Source organism: Egretta garzetta, unplaced genomic scaffold (assembly GCF_000687185.1).
Source record: "Egretta garzetta isolate BGI_Z169 unplaced genomic scaffold, ASM68718v1 scaffold7, whole genome shotgun sequence".
Classification (NCBI taxonomy): Eukaryota; Metazoa; Chordata; class Aves; order Pelecaniformes; family Ardeidae; genus Egretta; species Egretta garzetta.
In genome coordinates this window covers 3,353,941-3,374,759 of record NW_009260350.1, presented here as the reverse complement: position 1 = coordinate 3,374,759, position 20,819 = coordinate 3,353,941, and the positions used below count along the sequence as shown (strand labels likewise).

Below are 20,819 nucleotides of genomic sequence, written 5' to 3'. Positions count from 1 at the left end.
CAGAAATTGGAAGAAAAAGTAAATGTGACTCCGGGGAACATGCCCCTCCAGGTAGAACTGTTGCTCCTCATGCTTTACCATTTGTAGTCCTGCAGACTGAACAGTCCGTGGAGCAGTAAGACCACAGAGGGTCATTCTGTTCCCAAACACTGGTAGCTCATACAGCATGCGGTTCCATGTCACTGTTTGTTGTGTGACTTGATGGTAAAGCTTTTCCACCATGAGTTGGTTGCTTTGCTCATGTGCGTTTCAAACGTATCCATTGTATTGTGGGTTCTTTTTAAACCTGGCATCTTTTTCGCTTAACCAGCTTGTAAGTAATGGAATAGAAATCTCCACATAACCCTGACAGTGATCAGAGTTGATTTTTTTTTTTTCTTCAGAAATGTTTGTTTAACAACAGTGTACTTTAGTTAATTAAGAGGGGAGTTTGGTATTTTTTTGCTGGGTGCTGTACAAAGGCAGGCCCCATGTCAGTGTGCATGGTCTTCTACAAAATCTTAGTCATACAGTTTGTGTGTGGGAGTTGTTACAGCTACCCTGGAAATGTGTCTTGCACTGAAATGGACCACTGAAATCACCCCTTTAATTCCTATATTACTGCTATGCAGTGCTTTCAGCTAGATGGGGAACAATACTACATGTGGAGGATATATTGAGGACAAAGCCACCGCCTGAAACGGGGTATGATGAGGATTCTTGTAACTTCACAGGATCTTTAATGGAAGTGAGCAGTTGTGATTGCATTATAGATCTTTAAAGGGTAGAAGTTTTAGTAGATCTGTTGTCTCTGCCTCTAGACCCAGTAACATGTAATGTGTTTATGATTGATAGGAGACTTTGTGCAGTCAGGAAAAGGCTTGGTGTGTCCCTCTTAGTGAGTTACACTATGTTCCTAGGGAAACTTGTCTGGCTTTTCTCTCAGTAATTGCTCTTTCTCTCCCAGGAGCTGAAGGATATTGTCCTGTACTTATGCGACACTTGCACGACACTCTGGGCATTTCTTGATGTCTTCCCATTGGCTTGCCAGACCTTCCAAAAACATGAGTTTTGTTACAGGTACATCTTGGGCTGCAGACAGAGCTTGTCTTGGCAAAGTAAAAATACCGAATGTGCTGCTGTGTCCTGTCCCAGTCCCTGCATTGTTAAGAGTAGACAGATTTAATGCAGCTAGAGACTGGACCCGAAGTAAGGGAAGTAGAAAGTATTTCAGGGTGATATCCATCGAGGTTTGAAAATAAGCAGAACATAAAACAAAAATGTTTAAGTTTTATGCTAAGAGAATGTTATTGAGGTTTGGCAAAAGCTGGGTGCCTGGGAGAGGATGACAAGCCAGCACTATCACAGCTGGGTTGACAGCTTATTCCCTGTCTGACTCTGGATCACAGTGGCAATGAGTCAGGATGGTCTCAAGGACCAGACAGCAGAGTGTGTTCCCACCGAGGCTGCAAGTCCTTGAGTGGCACTTACCCAGCTTGCTCCAGGTGTGTTAAGCCCCCAGATCATCTTGTAGAGTCTTGTGGTAATAGCCTTTGTTTGGGACCAAGTGAAGTGTTAACTTACTGTCCTTATTTCCCCTGTTTTGTTAGCTTGTTAGTATGGAACAGCACACATTTGTATTTTGCTTTTGTTTCCAATCATGTTGCAGACCTCTGAAGTCTTACAGCTGCCGGTGGTTTATGGACCATAGGTTGAGTAATGCTGCTCTGGGGTGTGTAGGTTTCTGTCCTCTTTGGATGTTGTTGTCAAGTTGGTTGTTGAAAGAAGAGCAGATTGGTGGACTGCTGGTGGCTGTTTGGATTGGCAAGCAGGGCTGCTTACATGGTTGGTTACTCAGAGGAGGAAAGCCTTTTGCTTTTAATTCTACTGTTGATGTCAGAGATGTGCTAAAATAGTCTTGATCTCTGTGCGGTGGGACTACAGCGACATTTTCATTACTTCTCAATATGGACTAATGACTGGGTCTTTGGAGTGTGGGGAGGGAAAACTGATTTACGTGTCATCTTTTTGGAACCTCTGTGAGTCTGTATCAATCTGCCAGCACTTGCTAATTTCTCTACCTGACTAAAAGGATCAAGCTGCTTCTGCTATGCTTCCTCAAGGACACTCATTTAACATGTTTGTTAATATGAGACACGGACGTGATGTTCCTAACGGAGCCTCTGCTCATCAGTTTGGCAGGCTTGGCTTTTTGCAAAGTGCTGTAAACCATTATTTGTAACATCTAGCTCCTGATCAAGCAGTACTGGCTGTTACACTGTGAGGGCGTTTCTCAGCACCTCTGGGTGCTCTGTCCCTGAAGGAAGGTTTGTGTGGGCTGCCTGGCATGTAAAATGGGAAACTGGACCAAAGTAACTTTCTTTGTTTCCTCCCTGCCCCACCCTACTGAAACGTCCTCTTAGCCTTTCTGCATATTGGATACCTTAATCTAAATGCCCATCTAGAGCAGAGCTGAACAGCAAGGCCAGTAACTCTACTGGAAATTGCACCCTGTTTCATATCCAGTTTTTAGTATAAGCAAGGTAGGGCCATAAGGATATTGGAGCAGGAGGCAGTGTTTTGGGACAGGCTCAAGCACATCAGCTCTTGGCAAATTTGTGTTTGGGATGTTTATCTGTTGGGCAAATTGTTCTTCTGTTCAGTAGCACGATGCTTTTCAAATGCATTTCTTTGCCTACGTCTTCAGAACACCTCGATGGTTTCCTCAGAGTGCTGTTCTTTGTCTCTTGCATATTTGCTTGCTTGTGTTTCAGGGAACAAATAACAAAATGGGGTAATGCTAATCAGTACTGCTAGTGAGGAGAATTTAATTAAATTTTAGCAAGTGATTTTTGAAACCTCAGCTGACAGTTACTGTTTTGTTGTCCTTTTCTACAGATTAGCTTCATTTTATGAATTGGCAATTCCTGAGCTGGAATCTGCAATTAAGAAGAGGCATTATGAGGATAACAGGTGAAAATGTCTGCAAAGGCTTGCATTTTCTTTTCAATAAAAGTCTCCCAGGGCTTAGTTAAAAATTCACTTCATGCTGCTTTACCCACCTCTGCAGAGCCTTTTTATTGGTTTTTGTACTGCTTCAAAGAATTCTGAAGAGATGGCTTTTCCAATTCCAAATTTTCCTGGGCAGTGGGGTGACTAATGATGTCTTTCACTGCTGTCTAAGAAGAAACTTGATGGGAGATGCATTCAAATTGCAACAAAGTGTGAAAACATATCTCTACGTATAGATTTGTCTCATGTTAAGGTGCAGACTATGCTGGTACAGTTGAGATATCATGTGTCTAGCTCTCAGGGAAAATTGATGATTGAGACCAACTTTGTTTAGAGCGTGGGTTTTTCCTTAATGAGTATGAAATGGCTCTAATCTCTGGCCTTGCAGCAAAGAAGTGGTTCTGCTAATGAAATTCCCCCTCTGGAGGGGGATAACTCCGAAGTAAAGGTGTGTTAAAGATTCAGATTTCTTGTGCTGACACCAACAATGTCATCTTCTCTCTCTGTAGTGTTTTTGCTGATTTGTGGAGGAGAATTTCACATTCCCGGAAGAAGATGATAGAAGCTTTTCACATCCTAATAAACCAAGTCTGTCTGCAACCCATCTTAGAAAGCAGGTATTGGTGCTTGGGGTCTGTGATTATTTGATTGCCATTGTGGGGGAGATTTGTCTCCTTGTTCTCAAATTTCCTGGAGAAATTGAATAGATACTGCTATTTGTGTTAGGGTTGCAGTCAAAGACTGGCTAAGATCAGAAGTCTGTTGTCTTGCATAGCAGGAATATCCCAGGTGAAGCTATAAGATCCAGAACTGGTGTGGTGAGCTGTGTGTTGACCCCAGTAAAGTGGGATAAGGCTGTGGTCCAACAAGATTTTTAACCTCAGTTTAAGGGGAAGCTGCAAATTCTAATGCTGTGTGTAGACACCTTGACTGAGACACCACAGTAGAAGCTCTGCAGTGTTCTAGACCACTGAAAACAGGTGTTTTAAATCTAGGTACTGGTACTTTACCTAGTTCCACCTCCACTCCTATTGTGAAAGTTGTTAACTGATAGCTCTGTGAGTAATCTGAAAATGAAGGCAGGTATAACTATATGTATTTTAAAATAGAGAAACAAAGAGAAGTGAAATGACCCAAAATCATGCTGCATATTGGGGACAGAGCCAAGAACCTGGATCTTGATCGCAAGGCCAGTGCTGTAACTTGTTACAGGTTTTGTAGATTGCTGGTCTGTGTGGTTCCTGTTCTGCTTGAACATTTTCCCTGGTCTGATATCAGGAGAGTTGTCCAAGAAGATGAGGAGGGTCTGTTGGTGGAATTTGTTATGAGAGACCTGGATTTGCTTCCTTGACTTCCTCTGTGACCTGGACGGACTAAATCACCCAATCTGTCTATGCTATAATCTGATCCTTAAAGGAGCAATAGTAGCCTTGTCTTACTCTTGGCTTACCTGAGTATTGCCTTTTAGTACCCATCAGAATATTGAAAGTATAAAGGAACCAAAGTGTAATGTGTTCAGATTCCACAGTATTAAGGACTACATACTTCAGAGGTAGTAAAGGACAGCTCCAGACTGCCAGTTTGACAAGAGCTGAGGCTACTGTGAAACCAGTATGTCCAGCTTCTAGGGAAACACCTTTTTCTTAACACTGACCTTCTGCAGAGGGCATTCTGTCTTGCTGTGAGGCCTGATGCAGCAGCAGCAGCAATGGGAGGTTTAGGCGTTGTAACAGAGGTTGCAATAGGAGTTTGCTTGGCCTGTGTTCTTACATAGGTGAGCACGTATTTTCTGGGAGGTTCGCTGGTGTAATCCCAAGACGTATAATAAGAGTGCAATTACAAAAGCACTACACACCCTTTCCTACTTACTGCAAGTCTGTGGCATCAAACTATGATTTGTAAAGTCTGTCAGAAGTCCTGTAATTCTAACTGTGATACAGCTTTAGATCTAGCTGGCTGAAATGTTTGCTGAAGCCATTTGACCCTTTGTTCCTCTGAAAGCCAAAAAGTGGACTGAAATCTGTGTTCAGATGGGGTTTTCCCTTGATGTATAGATGTGACTAGTTTGGCTAGTGAGGCAGAATGTGGAGATTGTGCAATGCAGTAGGCTCACCTCTGAGTGTTTTACTCCGTTGTGCCATTGTGTTTTGCAGCTGTGAGAACATTCAGCCTTTTATTGAGGAATTTCTACAGATCTTCGCTTCAGTGCTTCAGGAAAGGAGGTGAGTCTGGCTGAAAGAGTCCCAAGGGGAGGGTCAGCTTGCCTTCCTCTTCCATTCTTTACAAGAGAATTGCCCAAGACATTGTTATGAGGCATTACAATGCATTTGGGAGTTAGAAATCATTCTAACTAATTGGGAGGACTGCTGTAAGAGGATTTCAGACTGCAGTACAGACTTTGTAATAAAGGTGAGGAGGATGTTGCATGACGCTGGAGAATGCTATCCTCCACTTTGAAAGCCTGGATTAAAGAGAGTGAAGAATAACAATTTAGTCATTACCTACCTTGACAAGTTAGGCTATTATTACTGATCTGTGCTTTTCAGCTGGGGTGACCAGACTAGAAAGATATTCAGTGCTCATGCTGAAGATGCAAAGCGATTAAGTGGCAGAACTGGGAATTTGGTCTTGTCCTTCTGATGATGCTGTCATTCTGATCATGTTCAAGTCATAAACCATATTTTCTCTGTAATGCAGCAGTGGGTTACAGGTCTCAACGTCGTGAGGAGCGCTGCAGCTGGCTCTGATGGCCTGGGGGGAAGCGTTGCTGCAGTATAATGGGGGCAAAATCAGACGTGGCAACCCAGGCTGGAATTCAGTATTGGGTGGGAGGCTGTACGTGTTCCTGTGCAGCGAGGAAGTCAAAGTGGCATAGCAGGGATGGTAGCATGTGACAGGTCTGCTGGTAATTTATTCCTGAGTGTGATTAAACTTGCTTCTGCATTTTCAGATTTCTCCGTGACTATGATGAGCTGTTCCCTGTTGAGGATGATGTCAGTCTGCTTCAGCAAGCGTCCTCCACACTGTATCCTTTGCTGTCACCTTGGGGTTTTGCAGGCCTCGCTGCTCTTAGATTCCTTCACGCCAGTGGCATTTCCAGTGTTGCTGCCTGTGGTTAAGCTGCATGACTGGCAGTGAGTGATGGGAAGTTTTCTCTTAAAAAAAGAAAGGGGGGAATGTTAATGTAGACACAGGCCTGGGAGTCACTGAGAATTGCGTAGTTGCTTCAAGGTGAGGTCTGAATACGTGCATCTAGAAATGTCCTTAATGCTGTCCTCTTAGAGATGAAACCAGGACAGCCTATATCCTCCAAGCAGTGGAAAGTGCATGGGAAGGGGTAGACAGGAAGAAAGCACAAGTCGTTAAAGATCCAGCACCACCAGCAGCATCTAATGGAGCATCAGCTATAGCGGAGAGCACTGCTGAGGATATGGAAAAGCTTGGGGCTGCATATGCATCAGAGGATGAGGTGAGTAGAGCTCTGTGGGTAGGACTGGGTTCTGCTTTTTCTGTCCTTACTTCATTTCTCTGAGAAGAGAGGAGTGCTTTGCTTGGTTTGGGGGATTACGTGAGATTTAGTCTGATTTCTTAGCTTTGCTAGATTTCAGTGCAGCCCCATGAGCCTTGTGAAATGAGAAACAAAGCTACACCTGAATCCTGTCTTTATCTTATCTTCTAACTCCTGTTGGCTTGGGTTTCCTGTTGCTGTGGTTTATTTAAATATACTGTGCTTAATCACTGTAGTTCATGTGCACGTTTTTTAAATGCACAGTTCATACGTTATTTGAAGAAGGGATTCTCCAGAGTATCCTCACTGACTCAAGGACAGACAAAAGTACTTGTGTGCCCAAGTCTGTGTCATAGAGCTTGTGTAGTATAAACAACTGAGCTGATTTCTCTTCTTTTGACTTCAGTCTTTTACTTCTTTCTGTTTAAATTCTGATAACCCAGACTGGTCCTTTCCCTTTCTCGATGTGCATACCTGCCAGCCCTCGGCTGCTGTCGCCTTCCAGTAACGCCACTGTTTCTGTTTGCTGTATGTAGTGTGCCGGTGCAGCTGCTGCACCCGTTGTCAAGGTGTCAGGGGTGGAGCTGGACTCTCTCATCTCTCAAGTGAAAGACCTGCTGCCAGACCTTGGTGAGGGCTTCATCCTGGCCTGCCTGGAAGAGTACAGCTACAACGCAGAGCAAGTGATCAACAACATTCTGGAAGATAAACTGGTGCCGTACTTGGATAAGCTGGACCGAACAATGCAAAGGTATGGGACGACTTCTGGCATGGCTTTGATGCCTTTGGGCTTTTTTTTTGATTGTGGGTTATCATTTAACATCATTCTTACTAAAGGTTAGATGCTTGTAGAGCTCTGAGAAGTTGCATGTGTATTTTCTTGGGGTAGATAGCTGCAGTGAAAGCTTCTCACTGCCATCTGCCACTAGCTTTCTGCCCTCCCTGGGCCCCTGCAGAGGGCTGGAACATTCACTGTTCAGCATTTCCGTAGATGCTGGGTCCTGTTTTGTGATGGGGGGACAAAAATGCTTATACGTTAAACACTCAAATAAAAACCATTAAAATTCCATCCTGGGGATATGGGCTTAGCCTGGGCTCAGCAATAGAATGCGTTGCCTTCAAAAGTTATTTAGCTGCAGAGGACAGGGTCATAGGTATTAAAATCCCAGCTGTCCTGCAGGAAAAGGCATCTTCAAAGGTACCAATTCAAGCTGAAATTCAATCTGCAGGGTCAAATACGGTATCTGAAAGGCTACTGTTTTGCGATTGAAAATAAACCAGAGAGATTGGAAATGGCAATTTGGATCCATTTTTATCTACCCTTTGACAAACTTGCCAGGCTTTTGCTTCTCTGGGTTGTACCATGGGATGTAGGGTTTATAGCTGGCAGTGGAATTGAGTTGGTTTAGTTTGTCTGCAGCTGCTAGCATGTGTTTGTGCTGCAACAGCAGTTTCTGACTGAGTGTCAGGATGTGAATGTGCTGTTTGTTCACATTTCATGGAGGAATGGGCAGACTGTCTCATTGTTGCATTAAAGAAGGAAAGCATCTTTATCAGAGAAATGATGTAAAAAAAAAATCTTAGCTTTGCAACAATCTTCATGCTCTCAGTCAGATCTGCTGACTTTGGCACAAATGACATGGGGTGGGCTTTTGGAAGGGTTGGGGGTTTTTTATCTGCAAAGCCAGCAGTTACAGAAGATAGGGCTGGATTTTTTTTTTTCTGCCTTTTGCATCTTGAAACAAAACTGTCAGTTCAATAGCAAATGTAGAATTTTGATCACTGCTGATTTTAGAAGTGAGCACAGCAGCATTTTCAGATGCCCAGCTGAGCTAACAGCACCAACAAAATGAATGTAAAAATAACTATCTTTTGACTTCTAAGTTGAACAAACATAAACCTGGAACCCGGAGAAAGAATGAAGAAGGAACCGTAGGGAGATAAATATCCTCAAATCCACAGTGGCAAATTATTGGAATTTTTTCCAGCGTGTAATTCATCATGCTTAGTGTTTGGCTTTACTGAGTCACTGTTTTGAGACCAGGCAGTCTGTTGAATATTCCATGCTCCTGTACACTTTTACTTATTCTTAAATGAACAGAAGAATTTTCTTTTTGCTTTCTTTAAGTTACTTTAGTTTCCTGACAAAGATAAGCTTCGAAAACTGTGCCTTTATCTTAGACCAAGGCCATGTAGTGGTGGTGCACGTACTATAGTGTGGCCGGGAAATAAAGGCATAGCAATCTGACCCAGTCAGCCAGCACCACGAGCGGATCTTGGTGTGCCATGGATGACTTTGAGACTGACAAAGAATAAACCGAGGACTTGGAAAGGAGAGGACTTGGTCTTCCTCAGTTCACCTTTGTTTTTATTCTTTCTCTCTTTTTTTTTTAAACAGACAGCTAAAGCCAGACCCTACTCCTCTAGTCACTTCCCGCTATAATGTTTTCCAGAATGATGAGTTTGATGTTTTCAGTAGGGATTCGGTGGATGTTTCTCGAATACAAAAAGGCAAGAGGTGAGTATCATGCACCCTTAATTTAACTGTGTCTGCCAGGAGGAATAAATGTCTGTGAACCTGCAAATGTTATTTCTCGTACAAACCTTTTTGCAGGAATCTGTTGGCAGGGGTAAGGCTCATCAAAAAGCGTTTCCCACCTGTTTCTTCTGTTTCTCTGGGAAAATAAAATGAAATATTATTGGGGTTGGTTTCAGTTAGTGTTTTTCCTAATTGGCTTTTCTCTGTATGCTGCTAGAGATTGCTCTGCTAAACTCATTTGTAATGTTGGGCTCTTGCTTCATCTTAATATTAACTTGTACTGAAAAGCAAACCTTGAAAAGCAACCATCTCTACGAGGCTGGGATTGTGACTCAGAACTGAGAATAAATAATTATTTGGTTTAGATCCAAGTGAAGCTTCAACATCCATCTGCTTCAAAATCTGATAATGCTTTGTGGTTTAGACTACTTTTGTTGTTCCTGCTGCTGTAAGCTTCCTGCACAAGGGCATTTGCTTTGCTTTCTGCCTAGTTTGATGTGTTGTGCTGTGCCATGCTCCATGCAAATTTAGGTTAGGGTATTGCCCTGCTGTCTCCCATTGATGTCAACGGTATCTCTATAATATGGTTGACTTGTTTCGGATTCTTTTAAACCCTTTCTCTAATTGGTGAAGTGTGATCTTTATGTTGGTAGGTATTTACACAGAATGTAAATGAAAGTCTGGCTGGAGATTGAGCCATGTGACCCTGGGAGCTCCCAGTTAAGGTTTTGTTTGCAAAGCTGCATTGAACTCTCACTCTCTCCACTTTTGTCCCAAAGTCCAGTCAAACAGCTTCTCAGCAGCAGTGCTATAGTGTTTATACTGGCTCGGCTAGGCAAGAAAATGGTTTCTTTTTTCTCTGGCCAAGGCAATGACTTTTGAAGTGTCCATAGCTAAGAATTCACAGACACAATCTCTCTCCTTTCTCCTCATTGTGTGGCCTTGCTCAGAGTGCAGGCAGGCACCTTGTCAGTAGGAGCCTTGTGCACAGGCGTGCTTGGTTGTCTCCCATCTCCCCAAGTCTTGTACATGTGGGTAGCTGTTGTAGCAGTTGGAGAAGGCCAGAGAGCACTGTCTGAGTTCAGCATAGTGCATCCAGCATATGGAATAACCCTGCTGGGAGCGTCCTCTGCAGCTTGCTTAGCATTGAAAGTTGTAAGTCATCCCTGAGCTGGGTTGTGGGACCCTGCTCCTCTGGCATTGCCCTCCAGCTGCTGCCAGCGAGGCTGAGTCTTCTCTCCAATGGTAAGATCACTCCTTGAGAAAGCTGTCGTCTCTTCTGCTGTACTGTTACGTGACCTCTTGGGATTATCCTCCTCCTGCTGCTGTTCCTGGTGTCTCTTGGCCTCCCTCAGGCTATGTCTTCATTTCAAAACAGTTCTTCTTACACTGAGAACACTCTCTCTGCAGGACTGCAGACATGTTATTTATGTTTAGAATTGTTTTAAAAACCTGGAGGTAACTAGCTGGGATCAGCAATGTACACCCTATGCCCAAAGCTGACCGTACCTAACTAAATCAAAGGATAAGCTATAGTACCTTGCTCTCTATGATTTAATGTTCAGAACTCCATAAATATGAAGAGTGTCGTTTCAGCACTGAAAGTGCAACTTGCTCAGTAGTCCTTGTTCCACAACTAGAAGTCTGTTGCTTTACCCAGGCATCAAGGTAACAGGGTTCTCCTAGTGTAGTTTGAGATCTGCTTTGGATTCAAATTGTATTGATATTTCTTTTTTCTTTCTCCTTCCTAAAATCTTTTGCTCACCAGATTCTGCTTGTGTTTAGAGTGCTGTTGCTGCCTAAGCATGATGTAGCAACAGTGCTTCAAGAGCCAGATCAGGCTGTATCCCATTGCACTATGCAGGTAACTGTAAGCAGTTTGAGGCAGGGACTGTTAATGTGAAAGAGAGCCACGCCAGGATGAGGAGAGAAACAAGCATGAGGAAATGAACACTAAACGAGCATATATGTGGTTCTTCACTGATCCTGAAAAGTGATCTCACCTGTCTCTGCCTGTCCAGCCATAATTGCTAGCTGAATCCGTCTCCTGAAGTCAGGGCATGTCCTGAACACCATGGGACTAGAGGAGTTATCCCACTGTTTTTCCTGGAATTGCTGTCTGTAACACTTTGCAGCTGCTCTGCAGTCATCAGACCAGCTCAACAGGAAACAATTATCAAAAACTTAGTTCAGTCTCATGCTGAATACCAGCAGCAGATGTTATCCCAGCCTAGGTATGTGAGAACTAACCACATGCTTTGTAGGGCACTTTGCAGTTAAATGCAGGCATGTAACAGAGTGAGTCATGGAAGAGAGGAGGACCACATCTATCTGTCATGTTACTTTGGTTTAAGATTCTTAATGCAAATCAGGCTGCTGAGATGACTTCCCCACTGCCTGCTAGTATGTCACATAAGTCAATCCATTCTTGAGTCACTGACAGTCTGCCTTGGACGGGTTCTTTCTCTGATAATATCCAGATGCCAAATAGACCACTGATGCATGTTCCTCTTAGACTTTGAGGGCTGAAAACTGTCCTGTGAATACTTGACAGCGGAATCCCTTGTTGCTTTGCTGTAAGCATGTACTTGGCTGGTCTGAAAAAGGGGACTTCAAAGAATTTATGCCTGTGCAGCTTGAGACATGGCATCTCAGTGGCTGCTTTTTAATAGCTCTGTCAAAATTCTGTTTCTTGGTCTTCCCTTCTTTAAAATATCTATAACTTGCCTCCTAAATTTAAAAAAAAAAAAAATTGTACATGCAATGCTTTGAGATATGTTGAATCAGAATCAGTAGTCTACTCCATTTTGTTCTTTTCATTCTTAGTTCTGCTTATTCTAATCCTTCCTTGCTGCACTGGTAATTTTTTGGCTCTTCCCGTGTACATTTATATTTTGCATCTCGCATTTGTAAGCTGAGATGATTGACTATAGGAACATACATGTCCGTGGAGCAGTTATTGTAATGCAGCCTTGGTCCATGATTTGCAGCTATGTGTGCTACCGCAGTGAGACGATACTGCAGCGTGGTGTTAGAGGGCACTCTGGGCCTTGCAGAGCCGTCTCATAGGCTGGAGTCTTGCCCCTAACAGCTTGCCATTCAAGATTCGTGGGACTACTTGTGTTATTTGGATCTTGTCCAAATTTCAGCTTGAGTATAATTGCATTTGGCCTCCTGTAAAAGCTTCCTTTCTGTCTCAAATGACAGTGGCGGTATCCAATTCCTGTTCTTATCTGCTGTGTAATCTTGCTGGGCTTCTGTTTAAAAATTACTTTGATCCAAGCCAGGAGTGGCTGTTTTTAGTAGCCAAACAGCCGTGTTACAAATCAGAGGAGAAATAGGTAGGCTTAATTAGTGCCTGTGGAGTTTAAGATGAGACTGTTGCTTCAGCTTCCACTTACTAACAAGAAGCAAAGTAACTTATAGAGAAGATCTTTACACTGCCTTTCTGTGTCTGCCTCTCTGTTTCCATGCTGTGGAGTGTAGGAGGGAGAAGGACACAACCAGGAGTTTGCTGAATGACAAACGCCTGGTTGCTGAGCAGAAGGAGCGCTACAGCCAGTACAGCGTGATTGTGGAGGAGATTCCTGTGCAGCAAGGAGAAGCTGAACTCTACAAGGAGGACTATGAGGACGAGTACGATGACACCTATGATGGGAACCAAGTGGGGGCAAATGATGCTGATTCAGATGATGAGCTGATCAGTAGGAGGTAGGTGCTGTGGCTTCAATGAAAGGGAGTTCAATAGGAATCTCCACCTAGAGCTGTCTGGCTTGTGCAAACCTGTTCAGCACTGGGTTTTTGGCTCCATTTCTCAATGAGGACATGCATGCCTTTTGCTGCTGCTGCTTTCTCTGTAACACACAAAGAGGGACATTTGGGTCTCTCTTCTACTGTTGGTAGGAAGTGTTGCTGTGGCATGCACAGGATGTTCTCAGGCTTCCACTTTCTGTGTCTGCAGGACCCAGCCGTTGCCTGAACTAATCAACAAATCTAAGAGAGGAATTTGCCATTGTGTTGAAACTTGCACTCACCAGTGCTTTGTCTTATAGAAAACTATCATGCAGCAGGGGAAAACAGACTATCTTGAATAATCAGGATTGAGGGTAGCTGGGCAACATAAACCGGCTGTTTAGCAAAGGAAAACTTCAAAATTCAGAAAACTGTACAACTGGGGTTATTATCCTTGCCAGTCCCCTCTGACATCTCAGAGTGCTGGCACCTGGAATTCAGTCCTTGATGGACTGCACAGCACTCTCCACAACGACAGCCAGAGACAATTAGCTTCTAGGAAGCAAAGGGTTAGCTTGGGATGGGAGTTGTAAAATACTTATTTCAGAAAGAAGAGCTAGAGACAGAAAACACATGTGTTAAAAGCTGGCTTACCATTTCTGAAAGTGGCCTTTTAAATTCTGATGTTATTGTGAAGATGTCACAGTTTCTAACCTCAAACCAAAATGTATTTTTGGGGTTCCTTTGTCCCTTTTGCATCCCCCCCCAAGCATAGTGAGGCTTCAATTTAAATCCTTTTTGTGGTTTGCCTGTAACAGTGTGGCACTTGAGTCTTTTCCCCTATTTCAGGTGTTCAGTGCTCACTGCTCCTAGAGAGGCAGCAGGAACAATTAGTGGATGTTACTGCTGAAAACTAGATCTCTAGGTTTGAAGTAACAAAGGCTTTTCTGGTTTTATATTTATTTCTTTGATAGTGGAATGGTGGGTCTGAATTCCAATAGAATTTAAGTGCACACACACACATATAATACATATATTAAAGAAGAGCTATAGGCATGTGGTAAATTTCCCCCAGGACCTTTGCTGCTCTGCATGTTCAGGCTGATTCATAAAGCTTGATGAATTTCTCAGAGTGTTTCCTCTGTATGAAACTGGGGCACAGCACTGAAATTGGGGCTCTGTGGATCACCACTGAGCAGTCACACAAGTTTTTTAGAGCACAGCACTTTCCGAGCATTAATGTTTCTGAATTTGAGGTTTGGGGGTTTGTCTTCATACAACAGATGCTCCCCGACTGGTGGGTGAAGCGTAATCCTTACTAATGCTAGTGGCTGTGCCTGGATCCCCTTCTCCCAGAAGCAGCAGTTATTTCCTTGGAGAAATTATTTGTGAGGTTTCAGGTCTTCCCTGACCTGCTCCTTTTTTTAACTTCCCCAGTGAAGAACATGTCTGGTAACTGCCCGTAGTAAATGTGTCATTAGCTACTGGGTCTCTTTTTTTTTTTTTTTTTTTTTTTTTTTCTTCAGAAAAAGAAGCAAGTCCATGCAATTTACTGTAGACTCATGTTTTTGAAAGCTAATGTCCAAACCAAAAAGGATATGCTGTTCAGTGAAATGTTTGTGGCTGTACTGTCTTCACTGCTGATTGCTTGTGTCTTAATTTTCAGGCCGTTCACAATTCCTCGGGTCTTGAGACCTAAAGGACAGGAGGAAGGACAGGAGGAAGAGGAAGAGGATGAAGAGGAGGAGGAGGAAGCTGAAAAGGAAAGAACAAAGGTGACATTTAGTTTGTGGTTGAAGTTGCATTAAGATTTACCATATGTCTGATCTGCTTCACCTGCAGAGTGTTGTGGAGCAGATTTCCTCTTTAAGAGAGTGAATCTTAACAGTAGTATGGAGACTGAGCTGCTTTTCAGAGCAGCTACTTCTGTGGTCTGCGGTACTGTGAAATGTCCCCTGAGTACAGCTACCCAATGCTTCCTGGGCTAACCATACTGGAGCAATGATACTCACTCCATGGAGAGGTTTAATCTCCTTTATATAGACAGATGATGCCAGCAGAATACTTTGAGGGTCACTAATGCTCTGTTGTCATAGATATACTGGAAATAGTGGTGTTGATGGTGTTGCTGGCAGGATGTGGGAAGAAGTCTCAGTCAGATTTTCTGCTAGGTTTTTTGTTTAGTCACTGACACCAATCCTGCTGGCTCAGCCAGAAGAGGTAATGAACAATGAATTGACTCTGTTCTATGGTCCAACAGAATCGCCTCCTGCTCTAGCATTTTGCGTGATGCCGATGAGTTTACTGACCTCTTTTTCCTTCCTTCCCATGGTAGGACCATTTTGTGCAGGACCCAGCAGTACTGCGGGAGAGAGCTGAAGCCAGGCGGCTGGCTTACCTTGCAAAGAAGGGGTAAGTAAGCATCTCCCTCTGCAGGGTGAAACCAGGGCTCTGCAGTTCAGAGGTGTTTTGCTGCTGACTGGAATTGTTGAGTGCATACCTTACACTACCATACCTTACCCATTCCTGTACATTGGGGTCACTACCATGTGATGTTAACTTCCTCGCCCAACTTTCACTTGACTGCTGCTTTTTCTATCCCATCAAATGCATAGGCATGTCCCTTTTTCATGAGCAGCAGAACCCTGTGCAAGATAGGATCTTGGAGAGCACAGCTTCCCAGAGTGTGAACAGCTCCCACAGGGATTTCAGGACGGTTTAATAGCTGGCTTTAGCTGACACACTCAATGTGTAGAAGGATGTGGTCATTGTGTGGCTGATGCTGATGCTCAGCTATTGCAGAAGCCCTGCGGAGCTGGGGTGAGCTGAGGCTAAGGCCTGATAGCTCTGGCTGAACTGTCTCCCAGTTGTTTCTCAGGGTCTGCATATTTTGTCCCCTAAGCATGCGGTGTGCTCACTGTGATATCCTTTGTCTGTGTACTCCAGGTACAAGCATGACAGCTCTGCTGTTGTTGGGAATGCAAAGGGCCATGGGCAGAACCGGGAAACAGTGCAGGAACGAAGGAAGAAGGAAGCTAACAAAAGCACAAGAGCTAACCATAATCGACGAGTCATGGCTGACAGAAAGCGGAATAAAGGCATGATTCCTTCCTGAAAGACTCTTGGCACAGGTGTTGCATCATCCACAGTCCTCTGCTTAGGAGGAGGCAGTTATGCCCTTGGTACTCCCTTTGCTCAGTAGGCTGGATGTCGTGGTTCAATACCTGGCACTTCAACTCACGTGGAATTGCACACCCTGTGGGAGGGCTGCCCGTTCACAGAAAGGAACTGCCCTCCAGGCAGACCCTGACCACTCTTCAGTTTATAGAGACATGTGTGTGATGGTGGGCTGCACTGCAATGCATCAGACAGGCTGCACCAGCCACTCATTTCCTTTTGTACTATTTATAATTCTGAGAATTCTATTTTCATACTGGCTCCTTGTGCCCTCTCTGCAACTCAAGCGGGCTTCCAGGCGGCGCAGCAGGCAGCTCTGGCAGCGAGGCTTCTCTAGAACAGCCCTCACAGCTTTCTGCTCTGCTGAAACGCCGTATCCTAAAGTACAACTTGAAGGTTGATAGGAAAATGCTGAGGCATTGCTGACAGACACACAGGAGTTCAGTTGAATAAGACCTTATGATAAATTTCTGTCCCTTGAGTGAGGCGTGTGAAAACAGAACGTGCAAATAAATGATTGAAATCTTTTAGTTGGTGTTTTAGGCTCTTAGGAACTGTATTGATCATTAACTTGGCAGAATGCCAACAGGCCTTTTAATGTGCTGTATCTGCAGGCAGTGGAATTCAGTTGCTGTTTGGTGTTGGTTTAGTGTAATGAGATACTGCCACAGCCACTGATTGTAAAGGTACTTGAAAATCGGGATCGAGGCATCCTGAGCAAGGCGACAGTCATATGGAAAGGAGTTGAAGGCAGCAGGGTCAGAGTCCCTGGGGAGCTGCTGCCTCAATAACCATGTGTGAAGCAGAACTGTTCATGATCATCGTGTTTGCTGTTGGGAAGGCTGGGAGCTGATAGTAAACAGCCCTTTGTAGTTGCTGAAAGGACTTCTCTGATGCAGGGAGATGCGCAAATTAGTGCATTTAAGGTGCTCAAATGCCATGGCAATGGCTTCTACACTGTGCCTAGGTAAGCCTGGAGTATGTGCCAGCAGCTGGTGATAAGACTGTTCCAGTTGCTGTTGTCACAGAGCATTAGCATGTTTTTGGAGCGCTGTCCCCATCCTGGAGATGAACTTGCAGGTAAACAAGCAGGCTTTGCTTGGTTAATCTGCTCTGAGTTCCATCTCCCCACCACCACACTCTGTGGTTTTTGTTTGTTTTTTTTCTAGTACTGCAAAGGTGCCTGTGGCCCTCATCCACATGCTGAGAAAAGTAGCAGGGGCTTACCTGGTGTTAGAGCTACTGTTCGGGGTAAATAGAGCGCTGCCTTCCCACTTCTGAACGCTGCAGAAGGAGCGCTTCAGCAATAAGCTCTGTAGGCATGTACGTTGCTGCCTAGTTTTATGCAGAGGGTGGGGATTACAGACTGTATGATTAGTATGGCTGCCAAACACTATTGTGCTGGGGCTGCCTTCAGAAAGGGTAGAAATGGCTGTCACTGCTGTGTAAATAAGATGAAGTTCTGAGTGCTCTGAGGACAAGAGTTCTCTTTGCATATCATTACTGCTCTACCCCCTAATGACAAGGCAATTATATTTACCAACTTCCCCAAATCTGCTCTCAAGGGAAATCACCTGCTAGGATAACTAACTCCCTACTCTTCTCTAGCTACTAATAGCTTCATTTACTCTCTGCCAGTCTGGTACAATGCTGTCTCCCCCTTCCTAATACCATATTCATCTTTAGTTCTTGCTTCTAAGCAGCTGCAAATCTCTATCACCTGCCCAGCATAGCGTGAAGCTATCACCACTGCAGACAGAGCTGGTAGTAAAGCAGGCAGTCTTACACTGTATGAGATTATTCCAAGAAAGCTTAAACCGTTCCTCTTAAGCATCTCTATAAAAGCACAGCTGGGTCTGTGTAAGCTGGAGTTGTTTTTTGCTCAAAAAAACACAAGCGCAATGTTTTTTAAGTCCTCTTTGTGTTCTCAAATGTCTTACTCCTGACACCTATTTGCAAACCCAATAAAGCTGCTTTCATTAGCCCTGGCTCTAATTTGCTCTGCCCTATCCATTGCTAAAATTCCTCTTTATTAGTGAAAATATAGCGAGGAGGGAGAGATGTGGCTTCTGGGCTGGTATAGTGGGAAAGGGAGAGGAACAGGAATTGCTCAGCCAGATCTTCCTACAAAGCCCAGAGTAATTAACTGAATCATTACCCCAAACAGTACCTTCCCCATGAAGAAAGAGGTGTTTGAAATGGCTGCTGAGAACAGGGATGGACTCTTCAGTGAAGTTGCCAAGAGAATTACTTTTTCCCCTCCAACAATTGGCTGCTGGAGTTATCACTCAGTATAGGGCTGACTGCTCCTTGCAGAGATGAGCAATTCCTCCAAGCGATTCCTTGCCCTTTTCAGCAGCCCCCCTTTGACCAGACAGGTTTATTAGGGAACCATGTGAGCCTGACAAGACAGCTCTGCCCCTTGAGCCACTTGAAGAGCCAGAAGGCACAGAAATAGCTAGGAAAGAGAGCTACATCCCCTTTCAGTAGGTTTTGGACAAGCTACAAGTTATACCAACCCTGCTGTCAGCCTGGCTGTAGGTGGAAGGCTTAAAGGGACAGTGGTGAGGCAGGTTCTTGCTGGTTAAGGCAGGGGTGGCAAGAACATCTGCTGCAGCTGTGAAAGGACAACAGGCCAAGAACCAGCACAGGCCTGCATCAAAGATGTAAACTATTTACAAAAGAGCACATAAATGATTTTAAGTCTTGTCTCTTTGAACAAGGCTAGAAGAAAGCAGGCAGCTCCTTACCCCCCTCTTAGAGTTCTCATCAGGCAGAAGCCAGGGGTAGTGTCAGTAGACCACAGCTGTATAAATGCTTTCAAGTCTTTCCAACCATTTTTAGGACATTGTGATTTCTTACAGTGTCTTGAAACTAAAGGTGTAGGGCTGTGTCTAAGCATTCTCCATCACCTAGGCAAGAAGTTGCCCTCTGGCCTGCTTGTAAGTCAGGTGAACACACAGGCATGAGACATGGACCAAGAATTTTTTATTTTAACACAGTAAGTTTGAATACAGCAGCAGAACTCCTTGAGTCCATCTTGGGTTACATCATATCAGTAGGTGGCTGATACAATCTGGCTCGGAGTTGTTCAATAAGGAATCCATTTCCATTTTGATACAACTGGTTTCAGGATACCGAATCCTTCCCTGCAGTGTCTTTTTTGCCACCCCAGGCTGGATCCTGCTGCTGAGCATTTCAGTCTTCGCTTTTCTCATACTTGTGCTTGATGTGTTTCCACAGTTTCTGTATGTAAAACAAACAAACAAAAAACCAAGTGGTGATCCTGGCCAGCTTTTTGGTGGCCCTGGGATAAAGTTTCACTTTAAAATGCAAGTTATAATGAAATTGATGTCTGCAACAGGCAATAGTGAGAGAGGAAAGAGGAGATTGTACGAAAACATGTCCACAAGGACCACCAGGCTACATGACGGTGTGGGTTCTGCAACCGTCCCACACAAGGTTTCAGGAGGAGCAGCTGGGAAGCCATGAGCCCACACTGGGGGCAAGAAGCTGCAGAGGAGGCAGTGGATGGCATCCTGTACCCAGATCTGCAGGACAGAGAAGGCATGCAGGGGGCTCTGCGGCTCTTGGACTAGATGGGGAGGAATCTACAGGCATCCCACTTCCCCCGTTCTCCTACTCTGCCAGCCAGAGATCATTAGGTTATTCCAGTCACATTGCCTCAGCTTCTCATTGGGCCTGGGGAAGGCATTTCTGCTCCCAGAGATACAGGATGCACAGAGGAATCCCATTCCAGGCAATGAAATCCACTGGCACTGAGGGAAGCACCACACAAGGGCAAGGTGGGTGCTGTGTTTTGCTGTTTGTTGTAGACAGTGCTTTAGACTTTTCAAAAAAAGTTAACTTTCTTGATCATTTGTTTTCAAACTCTGCTTGAGAAAACATTAGCACATAGAAAATTAATGCTACAATTAAAAAAAAGGAGGTAGGTGCAAAGCTGAAGTTCAGATGTGATTTATGTCAGCTTTTAACAAATGACTGTTGCTAAAAAGGAAGAGACAGGGAAGCTTGGTCTTGCTCTTACTGTATTTCCTCAGCTCACCCAACCCCCATGAGTTACTTCAGGGCGGTGATGATGTCACTTTGTGCAGTATCAGTTTTCAGCTGGTTTCAAGACCTGGTTCAGGAGGCCAAAGAGCAGGTGCTGGACTGGCAGGGAAGGTGCAGGGCAGCTCCTTCCAGCCTCAGAGCCATTAAGATAACCTGGCTATCCCAGGAAACTGCGCCCTGGCTGCTCTGAGAGATCTGAGACACATCAGCGCTGCGGGATGGGGAAGGAGACGGCTCTGCTGCAGATGGGAACATGCAACACATGAAGTTTTTTTTGTACTTCGTGCAAGGGGGAAATAACAGCCTCTTTTCTAGAGCGCATATTGCATCCCATCCAGGACACTGCTATATGTCCTCTCCGTGTGACTTGGCCTTCAGGCAGTTATTATCCCATCACAGCTCTATTTGGAAGTATTAGGATGACTTTGACTCATCTCATTGAACATTCCCACCCGGGACAGCAGACTCCGCTGTCCTGTACAGCGCTGCACGCCCCGGCTGCAGCTCAGCACTCCTGCACGCTCGCTTGCCGTTATCCCCTCCACTGCTAAGGGCAGACCGTGAAAGGCGGAGGGCTACGGAGCACAAAGCAAGGTCAATCTGGTTTAACCTTCCTGCATCTCCCCGTCCGCGATACCTTTTCCCCAGAGGCCTTCGCAGCCAGAGGAGCCCAAGAACACAGCGAAGCCCTGACCGTCAAGTGCCACGCCACCAGCAAAGCCTCCGCAGACGGGGCAGCGCTGAATCGCCGCCCCCTTGCCCTCGGCCTTGCCCCTCGGGGAAGCCAAGGTCTGAATC

At 44.7% G+C, this 20,819-nt stretch overlaps 2 protein-coding genes across 2 annotated transcripts in view; both read left to right on the top strand.

Annotated features, from left to right (window-relative positions):
• Positions 1–16,477, top strand: part of ASCC2 (activating signal cointegrator 1 complex subunit 2) — a 23,891-nt gene extending 7,414 nt beyond the window's left edge. The window contains exons 6-18 of the mRNA XM_009642857.2: positions 1–51; positions 947–1,059; positions 2,878–2,952; positions 3,501–3,608; positions 5,145–5,213; positions 5,942–6,016; positions 6,274–6,460; positions 7,036–7,250; positions 8,898–9,017; positions 12,525–12,749; positions 14,437–14,545; positions 15,106–15,182; positions 15,717–16,477. The exon at positions 1–51 is cut by the window's left edge and continues 33 nt beyond it. Coding sequence (XP_009641152.1) covers positions 1–51; positions 947–1,059; positions 2,878–2,952; positions 3,501–3,608; positions 5,145–5,213; positions 5,942–6,016; positions 6,274–6,460; positions 7,036–7,250; positions 8,898–9,017; positions 12,525–12,749; positions 14,437–14,545; positions 15,106–15,182; positions 15,717–15,885 — 1,593 coding nt within the window. The 3' untranslated portion in view covers positions 15,886–16,477. The remainder of the gene's footprint in view (positions 52–946; positions 1,060–2,877; positions 2,953–3,500; positions 3,609–5,144; positions 5,214–5,941; positions 6,017–6,273; positions 6,461–7,035; positions 7,251–8,897; positions 9,018–12,524; positions 12,750–14,436; positions 14,546–15,105; positions 15,183–15,716) is intronic.
• Positions 16,478–19,204: 2,727 nt separating this feature from the next.
• Positions 19,205–20,819, top strand: part of ZMAT5 (zinc finger matrin-type 5) — a 19,904-nt gene continuing 18,289 nt past the window's right edge. The window contains exon 1 of the mRNA XM_009642855.2: positions 19,205–19,753. The gene's annotated coding sequence lies outside the window, so the exon portion shown is untranslated. The remainder of the gene's footprint in view (positions 19,754–20,819) is intronic.